Here is a 25,668-nt window from a genome sequence, read left to right as displayed (position 1 = left end):
CTGTCTGTCTGTCTGTCTGTCTGTCTGTCTGTCTGACTGTCTGTCTGTCTGTCTGTCTGTCTGACTATCTATCTATATAGTAATATGCATTGCTAAGGACTTAATTTGGAAAACTTTAGAGGAAAATTTCTCAATATTTTAATTTTTTTGCACCCTCAGATTCCAGATTTTCAAATAGTTGCATCTCCAAATATTGTCATATCCTAACAAACTATACATCAGTGTGAAGCTTATATTTATTCAGCTTCAGATGATGTATAAAGTTTAAAAAATAAAAATAAAATAAATAAATAAAAACTTTATGACTGGTTTTGTGGTCCAGGGTCACAAATTACATTTTAAACATACATAAAAATTTAAAAAATATTCTAGTAATATGCAACTTTTAGGGGTTGATCAGGTACAAAGTTGGGCCAGTTGACAAGCTGTTGTACCCCTATTTTTTCTGACAGTGAAATACAAAAATTCATTATGGACTAATAATCTTCTTCTCAGGTCCCAAATGAAATACTACCCAGCAAGCAATAGCCGTTATTCACCATCTCGGTAAGCTATAGACCCGATATAGTCCGAGTATGAGTACCCCACTTCTAGCTAAAATATCCTTAAATTTAGTTACATGTGGTTTTGGCCAAAATAACTTGCGAGATGAATGATATTGCATCATGTAAGCAAAGTCAACAGTGATTACAAGGTGTTAGGTTTCATTTCTTTGACATGTTCATGTTCTAGATGTCTAGTCTATTCTTGGGCTTTGGTTAGACATCTATTACATTTTCAGCTCATATTTTGTCTTGTTTTAGCCCAGACGTCAGGGCTGTGTTTGGACGGCTATTAGACGTCTTCTAAATGCAAAATTGCTTGCTGGGTAAACACCACGACCTGCTCTAAAGGTGCAATTGTTGATTTTAGAGCTGCAGATAAAGTTTATCAATTAAAAGCATTACTTTTGGGTCCTATTCACAAAAACATCATTTGGCTTCAGTAGACTTGGGATATAGCGCACAAGTCGTGATTTTTTAATATTGATTTTTTTTTAGCTTGGCAGTCCATACTCATTAGGATTTGCTCATTCATTCTTCAAGGAAAACACACGTTTTGGGGTCTCATGCCAAATATACTGTAAATGTTCAAATGCCAGAGCATAGAGCTGGTAAAGCCAAGCTCCTTGGTTTAACTCCCAATGATTGTCCTACTGATAAAACAGATACTTGTAAGTCCCTGCCGAATGATAATGTCAAGTATCATAATACGGAGAACTTCCATAGGGTAATACCAATGTCAACCAGCAGGGGGTGAAATAACATTTCTAAAAGTGCACAGAGCAAAAAAAAAAAAAAACACACATTTCCCTTGTATCAGAACAAATGGTAATTCTATGAGCCACTTTGAATATTTTTAAACACTTATGCCATATAACAAGTTTTATATAACACGTTTTTCCAATTTAATACAGCGGAGAAAAAGAGCATTTTGATCTTGGCTCTGAAAGATAAAAGAAAGAGATTTTAGCATAAGACTCCAATGGTTTATCAATAAAATGAGAGGTTCTTTAAGTTCAGCTAGACAAACAAGTAGAGGAGTATTCAGGAGCTGTGCTTCAGTGTTTTATATCACATCTTAACCTCCCATCTAAGACACTTAAAATGATATCCATTCTGGCCTTAACCGAAGAAGAACTGTACTAATAAACAGGAGACTTGCTCTGAAAAATGCCACAAAAGTAGGAAAGGGACTTCACGTTGTCTGTTAAAGGGTAGCTTGATTTATGCAATGCTATCAACTTCCATATCAGTCTAGGTACCACGAAGACCATTAGAAATAATGCAGATTATGATTTATGTTCACTGCTTGAATGAAAGTAAAGTTTTTGTGAGGGCTCACACTGAACTAGAATTAATATTCATGCAGACCGGTGTGCGGCAGCAATAACTAATCTGAGGAAGGTTGATGAATAGTAGCACGGTTCCTCCGGCAAGCATAAAGTCTCATTATGGAGGCTGATGCTCTTCTGCAGATTGACCAAACAAAGACGGCTGTGGCAGTAACAGAGCTGAGGAGAGGGCAAGCATTCATCAATTCTAGCAACTCTTCTTTTTAAATAACGGTGCGCTTGGCGAGCACAGCTATTTACTCTTCAGCTCTGCATCTCTGTGCAGTGTGTCTGAAAAACAAATGACCTAAACCTTCGAGAAAACGTAAAGGGCCGGGAAGTAACTTGAAGTTTCCACAGCCTAAATGAGGCAGGAAGTAGCAGCTGCCCAATATGAAAATAATATACATTACTGTTCAAAACTTGGATGTCAGTAAGATCTTTTTTTTTTTTTTGAAAAAAGAAAGAAATTAATACTTTAATTCAGTAAGGAAACATTAAATTGATCAAAAGTGACAGTAAAGGCATTCATATGTCAAATAAATGTTGTTCTTTTGAACTTTCTATTCATCAAAGAGTCCTGAGGGAAAAATGATCTCCATTTCCACACAAATATATAGCAGCAGAACCGTTTTCAACATTGATAATAATAATAAAAAAAAAATTCTTGAGCACCAAATGATCATATTATAATGATTTCTGAAGGATCATGAGACACTTGTAACGATGCCATTAAAGAAATAAATGTGACCCTGGAACACAAAACCAGTCCTATGTCTCGCGGGTATATCTGTGGCAATAGCCAACAATACTGGTTTTGTTGTCCAGGGTCACAAATTACATTTTAAACATGTATAAAATTACTGTAAAAAACTGTAATAATATTTCAAGATCAAATATATATTTTAGATCAAATATAATACAGACTTATTGAGCATAAGAGTTTTGGCGAAAATGACAACTGTGCCTACGAATATTAACAAAGCCCCGCCGGACCACTAAAACAAACACTTTTGAAAGTGCTACAGCACAACAACGTCAGAATTAACCTTAAGCAATGCATTATATATATATATATTAAATATATATATTAAAGACTTTGAGCAAGCTAGAATACATCGCCCACCCTACAGTTATAGACAAATTACAAATTACAGGGGAAATGAGGGCGAAACCTATACATTAACACAGGAAGTAAGAAAAATAGAGCTGCATTAATAAACACCAGCAGTCCACAGTACTACAGCTTTCTTCATCAAATATCCTGCTTAACTTTAAAAGGCTGTTTGAGACTAAACCTCTTATCACATACAAACGAGCCATCTTAGAATAATCCCCACAAGTCTCTAATGCAGGCAATAAAATCTAGAGAGGAAGGGATCATACTCTAAATGACTTCCCATTATTCTAGTTATGGTGCTAATCAATTATTAATCAGATGCCCAGATGAGTTGTGACTCTGCCACCTACGCTGATGCATGTCTGTGTGTGTTATATCAGCCCTGCAGAGTAAGGAGTGTTTCAGGGATGCGGTTGAGATCCATCAATCTCAGACCGAGCGTCCTGATTTATTGATTGTCATTGAGCCGCAGTGCCCACGGCGTCTGCGTCGGTCAGTGGATGCTCATCATCATACGGAGGGCTCACTTATTTAGCACTCTTAAATAAAGCTTTTTCTGACTTCAAAGGGTTAGGTCACCCAAAAATGAAAAAGATGTCTGTCATTACTGAATCACCCATAAGACCTCCGTTCATCTTCGGAACACGATATTTTAAGATATTTTATATTTAGTTCAAGAGCTTTCTGTCCCTCCATTGAAAATGCACACTATACTGTCCATGTCCAGAAAGGGAATAAAAACATCATCAAAGTAGTCCATATGAGACATCAGTGGGTTAATTAGAGTCTCTTGAAGCATCCAAAATACATTTGGGTCCAAAAATAACAAAAACTACGTTTTTGTCTTTTCTTCCGCGTTTGTTTTCAATCCGCGTTTGTGACTGCGCAGTCTCCCTCAGACGCAAATGCGGATTGAAAACAAACGCAGAAGAAAAGACAATGCTGAATAAAGGTGCTATTTGGCACTAAAAGTGGTTCTTGGCTTGTTATCATAGGAGAACCACTTTTGGTGCCAAATAGCACCATATCTTTAAAGGTGGTCTACAGCACCTTTGTCAAATGGTCCTATGTAGAACCCATAAGAGGTGCCATATCGCATTTTATTTCTTTAAAGGAGCTTGAAAGGTTCTTTGTATGGCAGTGGTGCTATATAGCACCTTTACCACCCCAAAGAACCACTGAAGAACCGCTGAAGAACCATACAGGGGCTTAACCATAGACTGTAAAAAAATATGGACGTAGTGTCCGTGACGTCACCCATAGGATTCTGATAAGCCGTTCTGAAGCGTAAAGTAGAGGCGAGCTGGGCGTTGCCATCTTGTGAGCGAGTCAACGCGTGTCACTCCCGGATAACAGAAAATGGACAAAAAGGCGGGATGTGCGCGGAGCTGAGGTGACGCAATAACTATAGATGGCGGATAAATGGCTATCCACTTGTAACCACACCCTTAATTATGCAGAACCTTAAGACTTTATATAACGGAAACGAATGAGTTATAAAAAAATTCACCCCCCTCAGAGTTGTCATGAAGATCAAAATTAGCCTTATAAGCCAAAACCACAATTTGTACCAGGCTGTAAACATGTTTTTTTCTGCTTTAAAGTTGAGAATTTTAACATGGGGCTCAATGAGATTCTGCTCCCTTCTGGAGCCTGTCTCTAGTGGCCAGTTGAGGAATTGCAGTTTACATTACTTCCGTATTGGCTTCAAAAGAGATCGTGGGAGGTTGCCGCTTGGGCTTAACAGGTTCTGTATATGGTAACGGTGCTATACAGCACTTCAGTCATCCCAAAAGAACTTCTGAAGAACCGCTGAAGAACCACTGACTCACCAAGATTTGGTGCTATACAGCACTTAAAGTGGTTCCCCTGATTACAAGCTAAAGAACCACTTTTAGTAGGGTGATATCAGGTAAATTGGGCCACTTTTTGGTAAATCGCATGGGACAATAATACAATACCATATATGCCTTTTCCATGTGTTTTTATGATTAATAATGACTGTTTCTGATACTTTTGTGCTGAAATTTTGTACTAAAATATAATCATTAAGGCCCTACAGTTATTGAAACATCAGCTGTGCCAACTTTTTTTGCATGAACAGTTTCAGGTAAAATGGGCCGGAGTTTCAGGTAAAATGGGCCAGTCAAACTGCAAAGGGAAATATTAATTTATCATCCATTTTATTTTTAAAACACAATTGCTTAAACAGCCACTTGACATTTAAACTGCATTAAACAAACATATTCAAGTGTGCCATTAAAAAAAAACACACATTTTGGGTGCAAACCCACATATTCAATTGTGCAATTAAAAAATGTCAATTTTGGAACAGCATAGATCAATGAACTGATGTCAATGTGTGTGTGTGTGTGTGTGAGTCCTGTGCATGTGCGTGGTGTTCGGTGTGCGCGTGTGTGTGTGTACGGACATACACAGACACACACACACACACACACATTGTGTTTCCAAGTTTTATGGGGACTTTCCATAGGCATATTGGTTTTAAGATGTATAATCTGTACATTCTATCCCCCTACTCGGCCCCTACCCCTAAACCTACCCAACACACTTACACACACACACACACACACACACACACACACACACACACACACACACACACACACACACACACACACACACACACACACACACACACACACACACACACACACACACACACACACACACACACACACACACACACACACACACACACACAAAACCTACCCATCATAGGAAATATTCTGCATTTTTACATTTTCAAAAAACACCACTTAGTGTGATTTATATGAGGTTTTCCTCATGGGGACCAAAATATGTACCCCCAAGGACAAGGATTTCGGATATTGCCATCTTTGTGGGGACATTTTGTCCCCATAACGTAGGGTTTACCCACACACACAGATGTCTGGTGCGCTATCTTTTTGGGGACTCACCATAGACGTTATGGTTTTTATACTGTTCAAACCATATTTATCCCCCTACACTGACCCTACCCCTAAACCTATCCATCACACAAAACTTTCTGCATTTTTATATTTCCAAAGAACTAATTCTGTATGATTTATAAGCTTTTGTACCCATGGGGACCTCAATTTAGGTCCCAACAATGACACAAGTCCCCATGAGTCTGTAGGCATTCAGGTTGAAGTCCCCACCAGGCTAGAAAAAACATATAAGCACGCACACGCACGCACGCACGCACGCACGCACGCACGCACACACACACACACACACACACACACACACACACACGTGTTTGTGAGTGACACAGAGGATGGCCCATTTTAGCTGAAACCATGTGGCCCATTTTACCTTGGTGGGTTAAGGTAAATTGGGCCACCAAGAAAATCATCACTTTTCAAAAAAATATGTTAATATACCAAACTAACAGCATTATATCTGATGGATGCAATCAAGACAGATATTGTACATAGTTTTTTATGTGCATGTTTTTTTTTATTATAGAGTTATAATCCTTATTGTAGTTTAGATAGATTTGGTATGCCAGGCTACTTATCATGCAGCTTTCTGGTGCAGTCTTGATTTGAATCATTGCCCCGCCGACCATAGCAACCATTAACCAATAAAATCATCTGTTACTTGTCAAGTACAGTTATGACAACCGTTTGAAATCCTTTGCAGTCATTGGCTTCAAATTCCAGAGGGGGTAGGACCCCCAAACCTTAAATTGCCCATTTTACCTGATATCACCCTACTATATAGCACCGTTTTACTACAAAGTGTAGTTTTTGTTATTTTTGGACCAAAATGTATTTTCGAACTAACCCACTGATGTCTCATATGGACTACTTTGATGATGTTTTTATTCCCTTTCTGGAAAGGGAGAGTATACCGTACATACATTTTCAATGGAGGGACAGAAAGCTCTTGAACTAAATATAAAATATCTTAAACTGTGTTCTGAAGATGAATGGAGGTCTTACGGGTGTGGAACGACATTAGGGTGTCATTAATGGCAAAAATTTCATTTTTGGGTGAACTAACCTTTTAAGCCAAAATAAAACGGCTTTAAAATTGTATAACTATATAACCTGGGGTTATATAACCTGCATTGTATCTGTATCCTGTTTATTTTATCCTGCATGGTTTTGATAGAGCAGCCCTGGGTTAATTGAACAGCATAAAAAAAGCGAACAATAAAGGACACATTTTCCGGTCTGATGGTTGTACTAAAGGTGGATCTCTGCGATCGACACCGCATCATTTTACCCGTTTGAGACAGAACACAAACAAACGACCTGTCTGTGACAACAGGCCTACTTTAGCGTGACATGTTTCAATTCATTAACTTCAGCACAGACACCTCATTCATTTCTCCCCGCGTTCTTCTGTCCTCTTCACTGAAAATGAGTTTAGCATGCGCTCGTGGCTCTCTGGGTGGGCCGCACTCATTACTTCAATTGTCTGAGCCACTTGTAGGAAAAAGACAAAAAGAACAAGAGAGTGCGAGACGTAAATAGAGAGATAGAGAGTGAATGAGAAGGAGAGATCAAGGGAAAAAAGAACGAGAATGAAACCGAGCAAAAGAGAATAAATCACTGACTCTTATCTTTGCACAGTGAGAGCTGAGGAGGGAAACCTCCTACCAGAGAAAAGACCAATCCTAACTTTTAATGGCATTTCTTTTGCTCCTGTCTTGCCATTTTAGCTCAAAGCTCTCCCAAGATTGACAACCACCAAGAAAGAATGGACCAACCTGCAACTGCAGGAATCGTTTTGCAATTAGTTGCTCCGCTGTGAAGCTTTTCTACCTGGGAACAATCTGGCTCGCAGCCCAGCGTCCACGGATGGGCTTATCGACTCATTGATTGGGCTATTTTACACTCGGTGACGTCTGAGCTATTCAAGCATAAAGAACCTCCGCCAGCTGGCATAAACATACACAATCATATTTAGGAGACTAAAAAGGACAAAACTTTCTTATAGCCCCAGATAATTCAGTGACAAAAGCTGGACAAAGTTTGCAATACAACAAACCAGCAATGATACAGGGTGGATGATTACAGCTACTGTTCCCAATTATATATTTCATAGTCTATTTTTCCTTTGACAAACATGTTTCTGGGTTCAGGAAATATTTCACGTTGCATGTCATATTACTAAATAAAATGGAGTATAATTTTAATCAATAAAAATGACTAATGAGCCATTTCCTCCTTTTATGGGTTTTATTATTGACATGTATTCTAATTGGTGTTTTAGTCTTTGATGGTCTAGTGTTAGAACAATAAAACTGTACATTTGATAAACCACATTTGATACTTGTAATCAAATATCGGGAGCTCATATTTTCTACACTACAGTATTATATTTTCTTCAACAGTATGTCTTAATTAAAATAGTTTAATTATCAATGTGTTTAATAAAAATGTCACATTTTTAACAGTAATGTTTTTGAAGATACACTATATGGCCAAAAGTATTGGGACGCCCCTCTAAATCATTGAGTTCAGGTGTTTGATCCCTTCATGGCCACAGGTGTATAAATCAAGCTCTAGGCCTGCAGACGCTTCTACACACATTAGTGAAAGAATGGGTCGCTCTCAGGAGCTCAGTGAACTCAAGCGTGGGGCCGTGAAAGGCTGACACCTGTGCAATAAGTCCATTCGTGAAAGATCCTCACTACTAAATATTCCACAGTCTACTGTTAGTGGGATTATAACAAAGTGGAAGTGATTGGGAACAACAGCAACTCAGCCATGAAGTGATAGGCCACTTAAAATCAATGATCAGGGTCAGCGCATGCTGAGGGTCACAGTGCACAGAAGTCACCAACTTTCTGCAGAGTCAATAGCTCCAGACCTCCAAACTTCTGTGGCCTTCAGGTGAGCTCAAGAACAGTGTAGAGAGCTTCATGGAATGGGTTTCCATGGCCGAGCAGCTCATCCAAGCCTTACATCACCAAGAGCAATGCAAAGCGTGGGATCCAGTGGAGTAAAGCAGCCGCCACTGGACTCTAGAGCAGTGAGACGTGTTCTCTGAGAAACCAATCACGCTTCAGTCTGACAATCCCATGGACAAGTCTGGGTTTGGAGGTTGCCAGGAGAACGGGACTTGCCTGGCGGCATTGTGCCAAGTGTAAAGTTTGGTGGAGGGGGGATTGTGTTTTTTTCCTTCTTTTTTTTCAGGGGTTAGGCTCAGCCCCTTAGTTCCAGTGAAAGGAACTCTTAATCCTTTAGCATACCAAGACATTTTGGACAATTTCATGCTCCCAAATTTGTGGGAATAGTTTGAGAATGCCCCCTTCTTGTCCCAACATGACTGCGCTCCAGTGCACAAAGCGTCGGTCCATAAAGACATGGATGAGGAGTTTGGTGTGGAGGAACTTGACTGGCCTGCACAGAGTCCTGAGCTCAACCCGATAGAACAGCTTTGGGATGAATTAGAGCGGAGACTGAGAGCAAGGCCTTCTCGTCCAACATCAGTGCCTGACCTCACAAATGCGCTTCTAGAAGAATGGGCAAAAATCCCCATAAACACACTCCTTAACCTTGAGGAAGGCCTTCCTAGAAGAGCTGAAGCTCTTATAGCAGCAAAGGGTGGGCCAAACCCTAAGAATGGGATGTCAAGTTCATGTGCATGTAAAGGCAGGCGTCCCAAAACCTTTGGCAATATAGTACATTAACAAGAATGTACTGCCAAAAAAATTACTTAAAATTAATCAAACATATCTCCCTTTAACAGTCAATAATAAAAATCAATTGAATGTTACATTATGTTAATGAAGCAAAATAGCAAAGCAATAATTTTAATGATAATTCACTGCTGAGACTAGATTAGGTCTTGGCCGGATAGTGCTGGTTTGGTGCTGACCTAGTTGATAGACCAGATAGAAAATCCTGTTAAAAGTTACATTCCTGTTAAAAGTTAACTGCAAGAATACAATCTGCCTGACGACAGTAAAATGGCAGTAATATCAAGCTATGTCTTATATCTGCAGTGCAAAGGGCTCTGCTGTGTTTTAGATCAATAAATCACAAGAATATGATAAGTGGTGTGATTTAACACTTCCTAACAGAGCTTCTGAATCTTAAGCACTGCAGTGGGTGCTTTCACACACACCGATGAGGTGGCAGGAGAAAAGGCTCTTACCTCTGAGGGTTCGGCTCATTGTGCTTGTCTCGCTCATGCTTGATCATCCTGTAGCGGCCGATTCTCACGTCAGGCCGAGACACTTTCATCCCATTTAGTGTGATTCTGACAGAAGGGGGAGAACAATGGACAAGAATTATGGTTAGCGTATATGAGGTTTCATATCAACTGATTGATTGGCCGCCTCGTGTCTAATGACTGTCATAGTCGTGGTTTAGAGGAGAGACGGCATCACACAGCTCAAATTACAAACACTTTCTGTCGGTCCACACAGTCCTTTAGATTCAGAGGATGCACCAAATCTGATGAAGAACTGGCATACGGTGCCATTCACCATTGGTTTTGAACATGAAAAGCTTTAAAAAAACAATCCATCCAACCCCATAAAAAATTACAACCATGCAACAAAAAATATAATAATATTATACATTTTTATATTACATTTTTAATAATAATAATAATAATAATAATGGTTGCTAATAATAATAATAATAATAATAATAATAATAATAATAATACATTAACAATATTTTTTTATAGTTGTGGAGGTGTGTTATTTTAATTAGTAATAACTAAAAATTGGTAATAATAATATAATATTTTATATTAACAACAGTTATTATTATTATTATTATTATTATTATTATTATTTACTTTTTAATAATAATTGAGAATTGGTAGTAATAATAATATAAATATATTTACAATTATTTTTGTTGATGTTTATATTATTATTATTATTATTATTATTATTATTATTATTATTATTATTATTATTAACTTTTTAGTAATAATTGAGAATTGGTAATAATATTATTTTTATATTAACAACAATTTTAATTATTATTGTCATTGATGTTTATATAATAATATTAATCTTTATTATTATTAATATATTATAATTATTATGGACTTTTTAATAATTGAGAATTGTTTAATAATAATAATAATTATATTATTATTATTATTATTATTAATAATAATAATAATAATATAATAATAATAATAATATAAATGTTGTTGTTGATGTGTATATTATTATTATTAATGTTTATATGATAATAATAATAATAATAATAATAATAATAATAATAATAATAATAATAATAATTATTATTATTATTATTATTATTAGACCTTTTTAATAATTGAAAAATGTTTTTGTTAATAATAATAATAATAATAATAATAATTATTATTATTATTATTATTATTATTATGAATATTATGATTATTATTATCATCATTATTATATTTTTTTTAATAATTTTGTTCTTTTTTGATATTGAAGTAGACATTAGTTTGACTTTCCTCTCAGTGACTTTCACTAATTAACAAACGATGAACATCAAGCAGCTACAGCCAGAAAATGTCAAATGAGCAGGAAACAAGACAGAATGGAAAGCACTAAGCAGAACAAGTCAGAAGCTGAGAACTGTATGGAGAATGTTTGCTTAAGAGAGCAGCTCCACACACACCCAGCCTGGAGTACAATCCCATTTGTTTGAGTAACTACAGCTTAGAGCTGCTCAGGACTGCTTGAACAATCCAGCCATCCTAATCTCCCTGCTGGGCTCCAGGTCTTGGCATTAGTGCAAATCTTCTGTTTGTCATGTGAGCATCGCATCGTATCGCGCGAGCACTGAGCCGTGCGCTGCATTTGCGAAGGACGACGCTTTTCTTAAATGATTTGATTAGATGGAAATCCTCCCGAGGAGAATAAGGCCATGCCTATTCGTGTGTGTTTGTGTGGGATCTTATGATTTATTTAATTTTTTTATATACCTCATCCTAACAATAAAAGAGCAAGGCCTTTGTCATAAATAATGTAGCTAGAAGGATTGAAGGTAATCTCTGGGTATTCCTGACCCAGAAACAGAAAGAAGATTCCTGAGGGCCTGAGATTATAATGAGAGAAGACAATGTCAACCATAAAGAAGACTGAGTGGATCTGTGAACGTCACTGAGGAGGACCAAACTTCACAGTGAACACATTTGCATGCAAATTCATTTGGTCATTTGTAACCAGTCCTTTGTACATTTTAAACAACTGTTAAACAAGACTGCACATTATGGACGAAGCAAAGTCGATGGTGCTTTGATATACACCGATCAGGCATAACATTATGACCGGTGGAGTGATTAACACTGATCGTCTCTTTATGACGGCACCTGTTAGTGGGTGGGATATATTAGGCAGCAAGTGAATATTTTGGCTGCGTCTGAAACCTGGAAAATGCTGTCTACGGAGGACACATTTCAAGGTAGGAAGGCATCAAGGCACGTCCCAATCCAATTTTAGCTCCACGTTCTGTTTTGTAACAGTGGAGCTGGGGGAAAAAAGATGTCGTCCGAAAGTTGCGTTTGCTGGTTGGTTTTTTTTATTTATCAACAAAAATCGATCAGATGAAGGAAGTGAAGCAAACATTGGCTTCAGACGTGCTTTGGCGCCTTCCTACCTTAATATGTTCTCCAAAGTCAGCATTTTTCAGGTTTCGGATGCAGCCTTTGTCCTCAAAGTTGATGTGTTAGAAGCAGGAAGGCGTAAGCGTGAGGATTTGAGCGAGTTTCACAAGGGCCAAATTGTGACGGCTAGACGGCTGGGTCAGAGCATCTCCAAAACTGCAGCTCTTGTGGGCTGTTCCCGGTCTGCAGTGGTCAGTATCTATCAAAAGTGCTCCAAGGAAGGAACAGCGGAGAACCGGCCACAGGGTCATGGGCGGCCAAGGCTCATTGATGCACGTGGGGAGCGAAGGCTGGCCCGTGTGGTCCGATCAAACAGAACTGCTCCAGAAGTTAATGCTGGATCTGATAGAAAGCTGTCAGAATACACAGAGCATCTCAGTTAACCTGTTAGTGGGTGGGATATATTAGGCAGCAAGTGAACATGTTGTCCTCAAAGTTGATGTGTTAGAAGCAGGAAAAATGGGCAAGCGTAAGGATGAGATGACTGGGTCAGCGCCTCTTCAAAACTAAATAATGGAGAACTATAAGAAAAACACTTTAAGATCACTTTTTTTTAAAAGGCATTTTAATTGCACTAAGTGAAAATAATAATTTAAAAAATACTGATTATGAATGCAAAAATTAAGAAACTTGCCTAATTATGAAAACCTAAACAAAAAACAAGTCCAGACCAGCTGTTTTTTGCTCTTCTGCTCTGATTTGATTTTGGCTGGGATCAGTTCAGTTCCAGGCATGTGAAGGAGGTGTAAACGGATGACAAGAAAGCTCAGATAACTGCATGCATGTTTTGAATTACTCTTGTTCTGGACACTCGCAGTAATGTGGCTAAACAGTCATGCGCCTCACGCAAGACGAGGGATAAATGCCTTGGAGCCGGATTTGTATTCATTATTATGCACATTACACACACATATTACAGCATTTATTTGCTGAATATTTTCACACCATATGTGGCGGTGGCATTTCATTCACAACAGTGTTTCCTTGAACTCTCTGGCCTTTGACTCTCGGCTCAGACAGCTGTGATTATTCTGGATCCGCCGCGCTTTGAGAGTCGTCTGATTTGGGGGGAAAGCTAAATGCTGTGCCGTATAAAGACTTTAGAAATCCATGTCGAATATCTGAAAGATTTGTGACTTCTTGCCACTGCATAGAAAAATGAGCCTGTTTTTTGGGAGGTGAGGAACAAACAGAAGATGCTACTAAATTAACTTCAGCCTTACAGTCAAAGATTGCATTAAAACACCTGCAGGGAGAGAGCAAATGTGGAAAAGAGGTCGAGAAACACTCATTACTCAAAGCAAATACAAACACAAGCATTACTACTGTACCATAATAGTGGTATATGATGAAATAACTAGCAGAGTCTCTATTAGCCAAGAATGCGTTTTGTTATTAAGGTAATGTTTGCTTGAATGCTGATGTAATAATGAATAGTGTTGACTGGAGATCGGTTCTGGCTCGTAGTTCTTGATTGGATTAATGGAGGATTTTTCTACATGTCCTTTCTTTCTTCCTCCCTGCAGTTCATTTAATTGCATTAGACCCTCGGAGTGGAGGGGGATTGAAATCATTACTATAACTTCATGTCTTGCTGGCAGAGCAGAAATAGGAAAGAAGCAGGAATAAAAGATAAGTCAGACGTGGAGGGAGTGAGACAGACAGACAGAAGGTGAGGAAAGAGATGGAAAGAGTGAGAGAGAAAGGGAGGGATGGGCAGAGGAGTGGTCATACGATCGGCAGAATGACTGACCTTGTCTGGCTTTCTTCTTCCATCACAGCCCTCCTGAACACACTCCCCTTCTCTCTCTGTTTTTATTTGTTTGTTCATAAACTGTTTGGAGTCATACTGTACTGATTACTATGATTTATATTCTCCATTAATAATATATTTGACTGTCATCATTTTATGGAGGAGTGCAAGTTCAAAATAAAATGACAAATCAATAGATGCATTTAATAATTTTAAACGAATGCAACATTGAAAAATATTTGATATAAAAAAAGAAAATTGATTTCCTTTATTCTTTGCCAAACAATAAAAAAAAAAAACATTGGCTAAATTTTAAGGTAAGTAATGCATTATTAGTTATTAGTAACATATTAAACATTCATTAAATTAACTGTTTTAAATAAAATTAATAAAATAATGGCATCAAATTATTTTATCGATTTTTCAGTTAATACAAAGATATTTATTTAAAGACAGAAGAACTGCTACTTTTGCATGGTGTACATATAATATATCACTATTTTCACTTAGTAAATATCATCTACAGCTATTTGCACTTCGTGTAAATATAATCTATTGCTAAGAGTGTTATTTTCACTTTGTGAAAATAGGCGCTGCCTTCGTTTTAAAAGTGATTTTAAAGTGTTTTTCACTATTACATTTAAAAATAAATAAATAAATAATTATCAGAGAGTGGTTTACGGTCATCGCAGAAATATTAGCCAATGTTCAGAATTTTACCCACATTCTGCCTGCTAAAAAAATGGAGGTCAGCGATGAAACGCCACCGAAACCTGCTAAATGTGCACAAGTCCATAGAGCTGCACACACTCAGGCTAAAGGCCAGAGTTATTATCAGCTCTCGCCAGCGAAAACCCTCTTTTGGTGTTAAAATACTACGATCAGAAATGACTAAAGACACTCAGTGATAAATTATCGCTGAAAAGTCGTGGACAGCTGACCTTATTGCATATGCATTTGTAGGAGTTTCCTTTTCAGATGCAAAATTTATAGCAGGAGAGTATTAATCACACAATTTCTCATGAATTTAGTGGTATTTGCACCATTATTTGAAAAAAAGCATGTCTTAAACCAGACGCTAAACTGTGCAGCTCTTGGTTATTAAAGGACAACTCCGGCGAATTTTTGAAGTTTATCTTTATCGTTATATCTTTGTGAGTACAAATGTGAGTACTTTGCGACTACAGCTAGCCGTCTAAAACACTATTTAGATTAATTTTAACAATGGCTAAGTGGCTAAACGCATCTCGTTGTCATGTAAAGGACCTGTTTATGTTAAACAGACATTTTATTTGCATTCTGTATCCGCTAAGAGGCACAAAGACACCCTTTACATTTATGCCCCCAAAGCTGCCGTTTTAGCTGAGGGGGGCTCTGGGCATTAACTGTAATAACTCCGTGTTGCAAGCACCAATCTGGTTCGTTTTGTTTTTCTATAGACTCTACTCACAAAGGTATAACGATCAAGATAAACGTAAAAATTCCCCGGAGTTGTCCTTTAAAGGCCCACTGAAGTGCCTTGAAACACGCCGCATTATTCAATGAGGTGACTTCTTCTGAAACAGCTCCAGCTGTTAGCAGCTCCTCCCCTTTTTTGAAACAGCCAATAGCGTTTCGTTAATATACAGTTTGACTAGAGCCTTTCTGTTTGGTGAAGCCAGTTTCCTCCAACACTGTTCATCATCATAATCTCCTCCATATCGCTTTGAAATGCAGCATTCTGTGCAGAATTAAAATGGGTCGATATGTTTGTAGTCAGCGCAGACTCGCGCCTATGATCCGCGCTGCGCTCTCGTGTCTGTAACGCTAGTCTAAATTTAGACCAGAGCCGTTGGGGTGTGTGCGCTGCTGCGGTGTGTGAAACTAACGTGAAAACAGACTTTATTCGCCTCAAATGAAAGCATATTTACACTGAATTGTTTCCTATCGCATATATAGTGTGCTCTGTGCCTTTCACCATGCAGAAATGAGTAAATGTGTGTTAACAACTGACCGATTTCAGCCGCCGCTTCAGCAGTGAAGGGGGCGGGCTTTAGATTCTAGAGAGCATTTGATTGGACAGAAAAATTGACGAGAAGGTGAAGTCTGCGATGATGTCATCAAAATCTGAGATTCGTTTTAACGGAAGTGAGAGACTGTTTTGAGTGCTCATATCTCCTAAATGCAATTGTTTTCATTGTTTTGGAAGATACCAGCTTATTCAAAACTTAAGGCTAACACAGCCATAGTAAAAGCTAAAAAACTTCAATTTTGATTTCAGTGGGCCATTAAGAAAATGATCTGTGTCTGTGTTATTTAATGTGCACATTGTCAGCTAATCACGTGCAAAACTTTCCCCTTCATCCGTGCTTGATTGCACTCTCACGCTAATGTGCCCTGGTTAGTAAATCTGGCCCTAGGACTGTTGAACGCCGGCAAAAATATTTTACTGCTCATTTTAGTCCATTCTCGCAAAGATAGTTCATAACTATTCGCTTTCATTTTAAACTGCACAGTGGAGCACACCTTCACGGTCTCCTCCTTTCTGCACTGTAAGGGAAATGTCCCTCCAGGGCTTCCATCCTCTCCAACTACACCGATGTTGAAAATCAAAGAAAGAACGATGGACTGTTTCTCTGTACACATGGCTAGAGGGTAGAGAAAACCTCTCCAAAGGCTTTTTTTAACTTCGCTTTTTGTTTCAAGCCAGTCTGACGGATCATTTGTGCATGAGGCCTGGACAGATTAATCTGGGTCCACTATCCTCCCTCACACACATCCCTTTGGGCTATTTCCATCCACAGTGAGTTCACTCCAAAGCACGCAGCGATGACCTTCAGTCCAGCTTGCAGAGCATGAGAGACGCTGCTTCTTCCATTAAGACTTTTTTTAGATTTAGGGCCCTATTTTAACGATCTGAAACGCAAGTGTCAAAGCGCGAAGCGCAAGTAACTTTGTGGGCGGGTCTCGGTGCTGTTGCTATTTTCCCGGCGGGATAAATGGCTCTTGCGCCCGGCGCAAATCTAAAATGGGTTGGTCTGAAGTAGCTTCATTATTCATAGGTGTGGTTTGGGCGTAACGTGAATAAACCAGTCAGAGCGTCATTCAACATTCCCTTTAAAAGCAGCTGCGCAAGTTCCATTATAGATTGCTATTATTATGGCGTATTTACCAGGTGCACACCAGGAGCGGTTCACAGCCGACGTGACTGATGTTCTTGTAAGAGCAGTGAAAGACAGAGGAGTTGTGTTGTATGGGGATGGGAAAAACTCCCCCAAAATAGCGTCGGTTAAACAGTGATTTTTTTGACGGACAAACCAATTTGTCAGATGTTCTTATATACAGATATGTCTTGTCACTATTGGGCAAACAGGTCTGATCCTTAATTACTACAATTTGCCTGAATAATTGGTAAGCTAGATTTATGCCTATTTTTTCACATCTTCGTGGCACACCACAAAGATTTCCGTCATCTCATGTGTTAATATTTTTTTAGTGTAACAATTTATGATTTGCAAAAATAACTGTTGCATCTGTGTAGATTACATGAGCAAAGTGTATGCGCGTTGTGCACGCTATAGATTATGGTCAAGCATGTGCCCTTAAAATAGCATAATGAACAACGTGCAACGCGCTGCTGACTTTAGACTAGGTTTTTTCTGGTCAGTGGCGCAATTGTTTAATGGAACAGCAAAATAGCACCAGGGATTGTTTGCGCCGGAACACGCCTCCTTTTTTGTGATGAACCGTCCAAGGAGCGCAAGTTCATTCACTAGTTTAGTGACGTGCTTCTGTGGAGGGAAAAGCGTGCTTTGCACGGGTGCAAAATAGGAATGACACATGCGTCGGTGTACAAAGTCAATTGTGCCGGGTGCAAGATAGGGCCCAATGCCTCTACTGGTCCGACTTATTTAAAAAAAGAACAATTATGAATACAAGGGAAAACCAGAAAAAAATCTACACCATAAATTTTAACTTTAGTAACACTCTGCAGTTAAACTTAAACTGTTCCTTCTGGTCATCTTTCCTTGGAGAACCACAGCCTAACATCCTGACTGGCATTATAATCCATCAGTTCTGGCCCCTCAACGCTCATTTTAATGAGGACCTGTTTCGGTATCAACGCATCCATGTGAAATTGCTCAAAAAATTGACCCCAACACTTTTTTGCCAGGGTCGATATCGTCCCGACCACTTTTTGAAACATCTTACTGCACAGATGAATGTGCCTAATGCAAACAAAACACCTCCAGTTAACTAGCAGAGCATAATTTCATTCGTTTGTTAAATAAGAGGCGATCTGGCGCTCGTTGTTATCAGTAGTGCAGATTTCTCTTGTTTAATCTATCACAAATCTATTTTAATCTATCGCTTAACGTTGCAGAGACTTTCTATTTCTGTGAAATATCAAAACAAAATGCACAGAAAACTGTCCCTGCTCTTGATATATAACCACTGATGATATTCGGTTTTGATGAGGAAAAAAAAAAAAATACGAGGACAGATTAGATCCGAGATCCTCTGTCACGCCATTGGGGAACTAGTTTGCGAATCTGTGCATTTAATCAGGTGAAAAATCTTGGCATTAACGAAATATTGAGTTTAGATGCAAGAATTAAACATGAGTTATCGATAAATTAAATCCAATGAACAGTTGTGTAAATTATTTTTTTCAGGACTCTTTGATTAATAGAAAGTTAAAAACAAAAGCCTTTATCTGAAAGCTTTTATATTATTGTACTACCATTTATCATATTTTGGGTCGGTAATAATTGTATTTTATTATTTTTTGGGGAAAGAACAAAGAAATGAATACATTTATTTAGCAGGGATTCATTAAATTGATCAAGTGACAGTATAGAAAATTATAATGTTGCAAAAGCTTTATAGTTCAGATAAATCTGATTCTTTTGAACTTTCTATTCATCAAAGTTTCTTACACAACTGTTTCAACATTGATAATAATCATAAATGTTTCTTGAGCAGTAAATCATCACATTAGAATGATTTCTGAAAGATCATGTGACACTGAAGACTGGAGTAACGATGCTAAAAAATTCAACTTTGCATCACAGGAATAAATTACATTTTTAAATATATTCAAATAAAAAACTGTTATTTTATATTTTAATAATATTCCACAATAGTGCAGTTTTTTTCTATTTCTACAGTGTAAAAAATTATTTAGAAAAACAGTCACCCTGTTGCCTTAAAATTTTGAGTTCATTAAAATCAAATTTTTGAGTTAATACAATGAAATTTTTTTGAGATTCGACAACCTTTTTTTAAAATATCATTAAAAGATTTTGTAAGCATATTAGGTAATTGTGTGTGTTTTATTTCTGATGACGCAGTGAAACATGCCAAATTGTGCTTTTTTCATGATTTATCAAATGTTTTATGTGGTTCAGATACAATAATATTTTGAGTTTCTATTTATTAAACACATTTCCTTCATTGTCTCAACTCAAATTTTTAATTTCAATAAACTCAAAATTTTAGGCAACCAGGTTACTTACTTTTTTAAGTTAAACCAACAAAAAACAACAATATTTTTTTTTACAGTGTAATAACATAAATGCAGCCTTAGTCACTGTAAAAAAATGATATGTTCAATAAGTTATGACAACACATGTTTTTACATTGTTTTAACTCATCAATATAAGTTAAGAAACGTTAAACTTGTTTTTATTAGTTATACAAGATGTAACTCATTTTTTAAAGTCAGTTTAACATAATTTAAGCTGAAATAACATCCAAGTCGATTGTACTGAAAAAGTTCAAAATGTGCCTTTTTTTACAGCACAGAAGCGATTTCTTTAAAAACATTTAAAAACCTTAGCGTTCTAAAACTTTTGACCGAAAGTGTATATTGTTATAAAATATAATAAATTAGCTATAATGAATTTACATGACATGGCAAATTAATTACTAAACTTATAAAACAAAGAATATTTTCATCAAAAGATGGAAACTATGACCATAACAAAAAAACAGTGTAGTTGTGCAGCTGGAAAATGACCCTCTGACACTGCTATACATTTAATAAAAAATAAAATAAAAATAAAAACATTGGCAGAAATGGCTTCTCGTGGCTGACCTTTGCTACTCCATATCAGTGTGGAGTCATCTTTGATCAAGCCTACCACCAGTTCTTCCTTACGGACAGAAAAGACACAAATGGATCGACTGTACTGCAAGATCAGCTACAGCAAGACACAAAGTTTCTGAACACTAATGCTAGCCGTCTTCACAAAAACAAACGGAAGAAAAAAACCCAATCCACAGAGCCGGTCCGGCTATGGCAGAGGGGCAGGTCCGCACAGACTGACAGATTTTAAGAAGCCGCGCTGCAGAATTTCAATCTTAGAGAGGAGGATGTCCATTGGCACTTGGGCTCAGACTGTCAGACTGGCGAACATCAAAGATATGGGAAGAGAGGAGGTTGTTCTGACAGGCACTGGGAGTCCCTGGAGCTCCAGAAAACTGGTCCAGAGAAGTGACAGTATGTTGGAGTAAACCTCCACCCAGAGGACCTAAAGTCTGCTCGTGCCTCCACCAGTCAGACAGGGAACAAATACAAGGGACTGTACACATCTGGAGTTTGATTACCATCCAGATATTGATCATAAAGATAAAAATACTGGACAAGGTTACTTGCCAGTCATGTTGTAAATATTCTCTTTATCATAACACCACCAAAACACGAATAAAGCAGATATGCTAAAATTCAGCTTTGCATCACAGGAATAAATGACATTAGAGAGGAGGATCTATTTTTAAATATATTGAAATAGAAAACAGTTATTTTATATTTTAATGGGGTGGTTGCATGCGATTTCACTTTTGTAACTTTAGTTAGTGTGTAATGTCGCCGCTTGAGCATAAACAGTATCTGCAAAGTTACAGCGCTGAAAGTTCAATGCAAACGGAGATATTGTCTTTTAAAGTTATGGCAGTTTATTGCCTACAAAAATGGCCGGTTTGGACTACAACGAGCTTCTTCCTGGGTTGGTGACATCATAAACCCTTGCTAGTCTCCGCAGATGTGACTTCTGCCCGTAATGGGAAGGGGCGTGGCGTTTCCGACAACCTGTGCTCGGCACTTCAGCCAATAAAAATACAGGAAACTACATTTGGCCATCTGACCAATCTAAGACCATTGTGTTATTCATAGGGATGAGCTTCATAGAAGCAGGAAGCAAACGAGCCGTTCAAAGGACAGTGGAGACAGCGGTGTGGAATAAAGGGAGAATAGAAGAAAAAAATTATTATTAAGACATGTTATACTGCGCTCCATAAACACAACCAAGCCTAGAAAAAAAACACGGAACCACCCCTTTTTATAATATTTCACAATATTACAGATTTTTTGTATTTCTAATGACATAAAAGCAGCCTTGAGCAGAAGAGACTTCTTTAAAAACATTTACAAAATCTTACCGTTCTAAAATTGCTTATATTAGCTACATTTTAGATTAGTTTAAATTAGCTAACATTTTTGAGAAGTGACAGTATGTTGGAGTAAACCTCCACCCACACTGTAAAAAAATAAATAATAATAAGTTACCAGGTTGCTTTAAAATTTTGAGTTCAATTGAAATTAAAAATTTGATTCAATACAATGAACATTTTTGAGATTCGACAACCTTTATTCAAATATTATTGAAAGATTTTGTAAGCATATTGGGTAATTGTGTGTGTTTTATTTCTGATGACGCAGTGAAACATGCCAAATAGTGCTATTTGCATGATTTATAATTTTTTTATGTGGTTGAGATACAATAATATTTTGATTTTCTGTTTATTAAGCCAATTTCCTCCATTGTATCAAATGTTTCATTTCAACACTTTTTTAAGTTAAACCAACAATATTTTTTACAGTGCAGAGGACCTAAACTCTGCGCATGTCTCTCCACCAGTCAGACAGGGAATTCGAAGCAGAACACACAGCTGGGTCCACAGGCCTTTTACTCTCACATCTTATCTTTGAAGGACTGCTCACAGCTGACTGCACTTTAGGCCACTGTATCGCCACCCTGTCTGAGAAACAGCACACACTCATCCTTCAGGGATATATCAAAGCTGGATCAAGTCAACAGTGTTTGGTGGAACTACATTTCTCAGAAGCATTTAAACAGTTACTGGTCTTTTTTTTTAGAGAGTGTATGAATTCATCTATTTTACCATTTAAATTGTATTTTTATTAAATGTTTCGCTTTAAACGCATGCTGTATTTCTTTCAATTAAAAGTCACTTTATTGTATACTGTGTAAGGCAATGCATCATTATTTTCTGCACTGCATTGTCATGAACTTATGAACTTAATGAAGGATTAGTTCACTTCAAAGTGAAAATGTCCTGATAATTTCCTCGCCCCCATCTCATCCAAGATATTCATGTCTTTTTTTTCTTCAGTTGAACAGAAATTCAGCTTTTTGTGGAAAACATTCCAGGATTTTTCTCCACATAATGGACTTCGATGGGAACCGCCGGCTGAAGGTCCAAATCAATACAGTTTCAGAGGAAGAGCTTCAGAGGCTCGGACCGATCCCAGAGGAGAAGATCCCATTTAAACAACAACAACAAAAAACTTTATATACATTTTAACCTCAAATGCTCGACTTTGGTGTTGTTGTTCATCACATCAGAAAGGTCACGCTGGTGGAAGTACCGACCCCAGTGCAGAAAAACTCCATCTCATGTTCTCCTCCAATTTCAAAATTGTCCGACGTCATTGTTTTACCTTCATTTTTGTAAAGGGCGTTTGATTTAGTTTTTGCCCGTTCGTTTTGGGTTGGTTCTTTCACATACATCACGCGTGACCTTTCCGACGTGAGGACGTCATACGCCATGACAAAGAACTACGAAGTCAAACATTTGAGGTTAAAAAGTATATAAATAAAAAAAAATTAAGAAAATGTCTGAAGGTTAGTCTAGATCAGACCCTATTCCTCTGGGATCGGTCAGAGATCAGATCGGCCTCTGAAGCTCTTTCGGCGGAAGAAATAAAGATATAAACATCTTGGATGAGATTGGGGTGAGCAAATTATCAGGAAATGTTAATTTTGAAGTGAACTAATCCTTTAATTTTCTCATGATTTCTACATATAATTAACAATATTTTTCAATTATCTCAAAAGTTGTTTTTTCTACACATTTTTTCGAAAAAAGATCACAACTTATGTTTGTTTGAGATCTCAAGACAACAAGAAAGAATGAATGCATGGCCACTTAAGGTTAAAGTATGATGCAGTAACATCCCAGACATGGATAAGTGTGTACATATTTAATATTTACACTACCGTTCAAAAGTTTGGGATAATTTTTTTATTTTTTAAATAAATGCTGTTTGAATTGTCTATTTATCAAGCATCCCAATCCCCAAAAATGTAGTCGCAGCACAACAATTTTCAATATTCATAATAATGATGCCATCACAAGAATTGCATATTACGTTTAAAAAAATATTCAAATAGAACAGTTATTCAATTTTAAATAACTGTAAAATTTCACAATATTACTGTTTTACTGTATTTTTGATCAATGCAGCCCTGGTGAGCAACCGGTGAGCGTTTTTTAATTTATTGTCCTGGCAAGGGTGATCATTTCAACACAACTAAACCATACAATGAACAGTAAGAATGTCCAAAAGATAATAAATATACATGCAATATACGTAATAAAAGCCACAAAAAATAATCTCCTTCAAAACACCATTGAGTTATTTATAATCTCCCAATAAAAGCAGCTCAGCTCGAGGTCTCAGGGGAAGCTCTTGCTTTTCAAAGCTTATTTTTACTTATGTAATCTATCTAATCATGTCACAAAAGCAGTTGGAAAAGGCAGAAAGAGATAATGTGAGAAGTGTGCTTTATCACACCATCCAGTTTTTCAGCCATCTGCCGTCAATGCAACCCCAAACAACTGAAAAGAGTGATGGGACATTTCTCCACGAGTGTTATCTCTGTTGCAGGAGCGTGCGTGCCCTGATATACTGCAGGTTTTGCTCTCTCATCACCTGAGCGTGGAAAAATGATAGCTAGTGAACACGCAGCTATTCATTATCTGGAGGGACAGGCATCAGGCAGCAGAGCGTCGTCTATTCACACGTTTCTGTCTGGACATGGTCTAGATTTTTGAGCGGTGAGAATATATATCCAGTGCAGAGCTGAGAAAGAAAAAGACCTAGAAACAGCGCAAAGACACTATTCAGCGACAAAGTGACTGTTTCTGATGACGCATGCTTACTCATGACTTTTTAAAAAGCCTGTCTACAACATTTCAAACCCTGTCTACCAGACCTCAAAACAAAATGACATCCCGGAAAGTCGGCCAACGTTTGCCAAGAAACAGTGCAAAGGGTAGCCATCGAAAAACTTGGAAATATTATACCGATGTGATACATCAATCATCAACCAAAATGTGTCACAAATGACATGCAAAAAACGTCAATAAATAATCATAAATATGTGCATTTTGACAGCATATAAATCACCTTTTAAAAGGTTTGTTTCTGGAATCACCAGCAAGAACCACTAGCCTACCACTAACATTTTTTATTTTATTTCTTTTTAATTTAAGAAAAGAGCTTAGACTAATACATAATTTAAATAAAACCTTTGAAGCTTTTTTAATTTTTAATTGCCTCGACTTTGCTGCTCACTTACCTCAAATTGTGGTGCTGTATTTTATTAAAAGAGAAAACTGCACACTCTCTTCAGCACAGCATGGCATTTATTGATCAACCTTTTGGCTAGTAGCATTTGCCAAGGTAGAGTTTTACAAAATGGAGAGTAAAACGTTGGTAAATAAATGCCATGCTATGCTTAAGAAAGCTTTTAATTCAAGTTTTTCCCGCAAGTTGCACCTCAAAGAGGTGTGCGTCTGCTTTGCCTTACTTGTTCTGCTGTACATGTTATCAACCATCTGACAAACTGGTGTGAAACTGGTTTGGTGGAAGAATATCTTATCAAACGAGTCCAAAGCAACATACAAATGAAATGAATTAGACCTCATTAACAAAAACAGTGGACAACCATACAACTACTCTTTGTTGTTCAGAAAAATATTCTGACAAGCAAAATGAACCTGTTACAATCCTTCTGCGAGGGATCCCTTTAAAAATATCTCAAATAACAATAAATCAAAAATACATATATTTGCATAATTCCATCAAACTTTCTCCACACCAGTTTGAAACTTCTTATTTAAAGTCAATATTAATAGAAAAATTACCCAATCTATTTTCAAAATACATGTTATTAATATTAATTATGAAACATCCATCCAATTTTTTCTGGTGAAACAACAGACTTCTCTCTAGTGACATATGCAGGACTTATGACTTGATGA

At 37.3% G+C, this 25,668-nt stretch overlaps 1 protein-coding gene across 1 annotated transcript in view; it reads right to left on the bottom strand.

The window, feature by feature from the left end:
- b4galt2 (UDP-Gal:betaGlcNAc beta 1,4- galactosyltransferase, polypeptide 2) overlaps window positions 1-25,668 on the bottom strand; it is a 195,339-nt gene that overhangs the window by 2,191 nt on the left and 167,480 nt on the right. Inside the window, exon 6 of the mRNA XM_067453492.1 lies at window positions 10,116-10,220. Within this exon, the coding sequence (XP_067309593.1) occupies window positions 10,116-10,220 (105 nt within the window). The remainder of the gene's footprint in view (window positions 1-10,115; window positions 10,221-25,668) is intronic.

The sequence above is a fragment of the Pseudorasbora parva genome, chromosome 9 (genome assembly GCF_024679245.1).
Source record: "Pseudorasbora parva isolate DD20220531a chromosome 9, ASM2467924v1, whole genome shotgun sequence".
Lineage (NCBI taxonomy): Eukaryota > Metazoa > Chordata > Actinopteri > Cypriniformes > Gobionidae > Pseudorasbora > Pseudorasbora parva.
The sequence above is the reverse complement of the archived record's forward strand: the minus strand, read 5'-3'. Positions and strand labels throughout refer to the sequence as shown.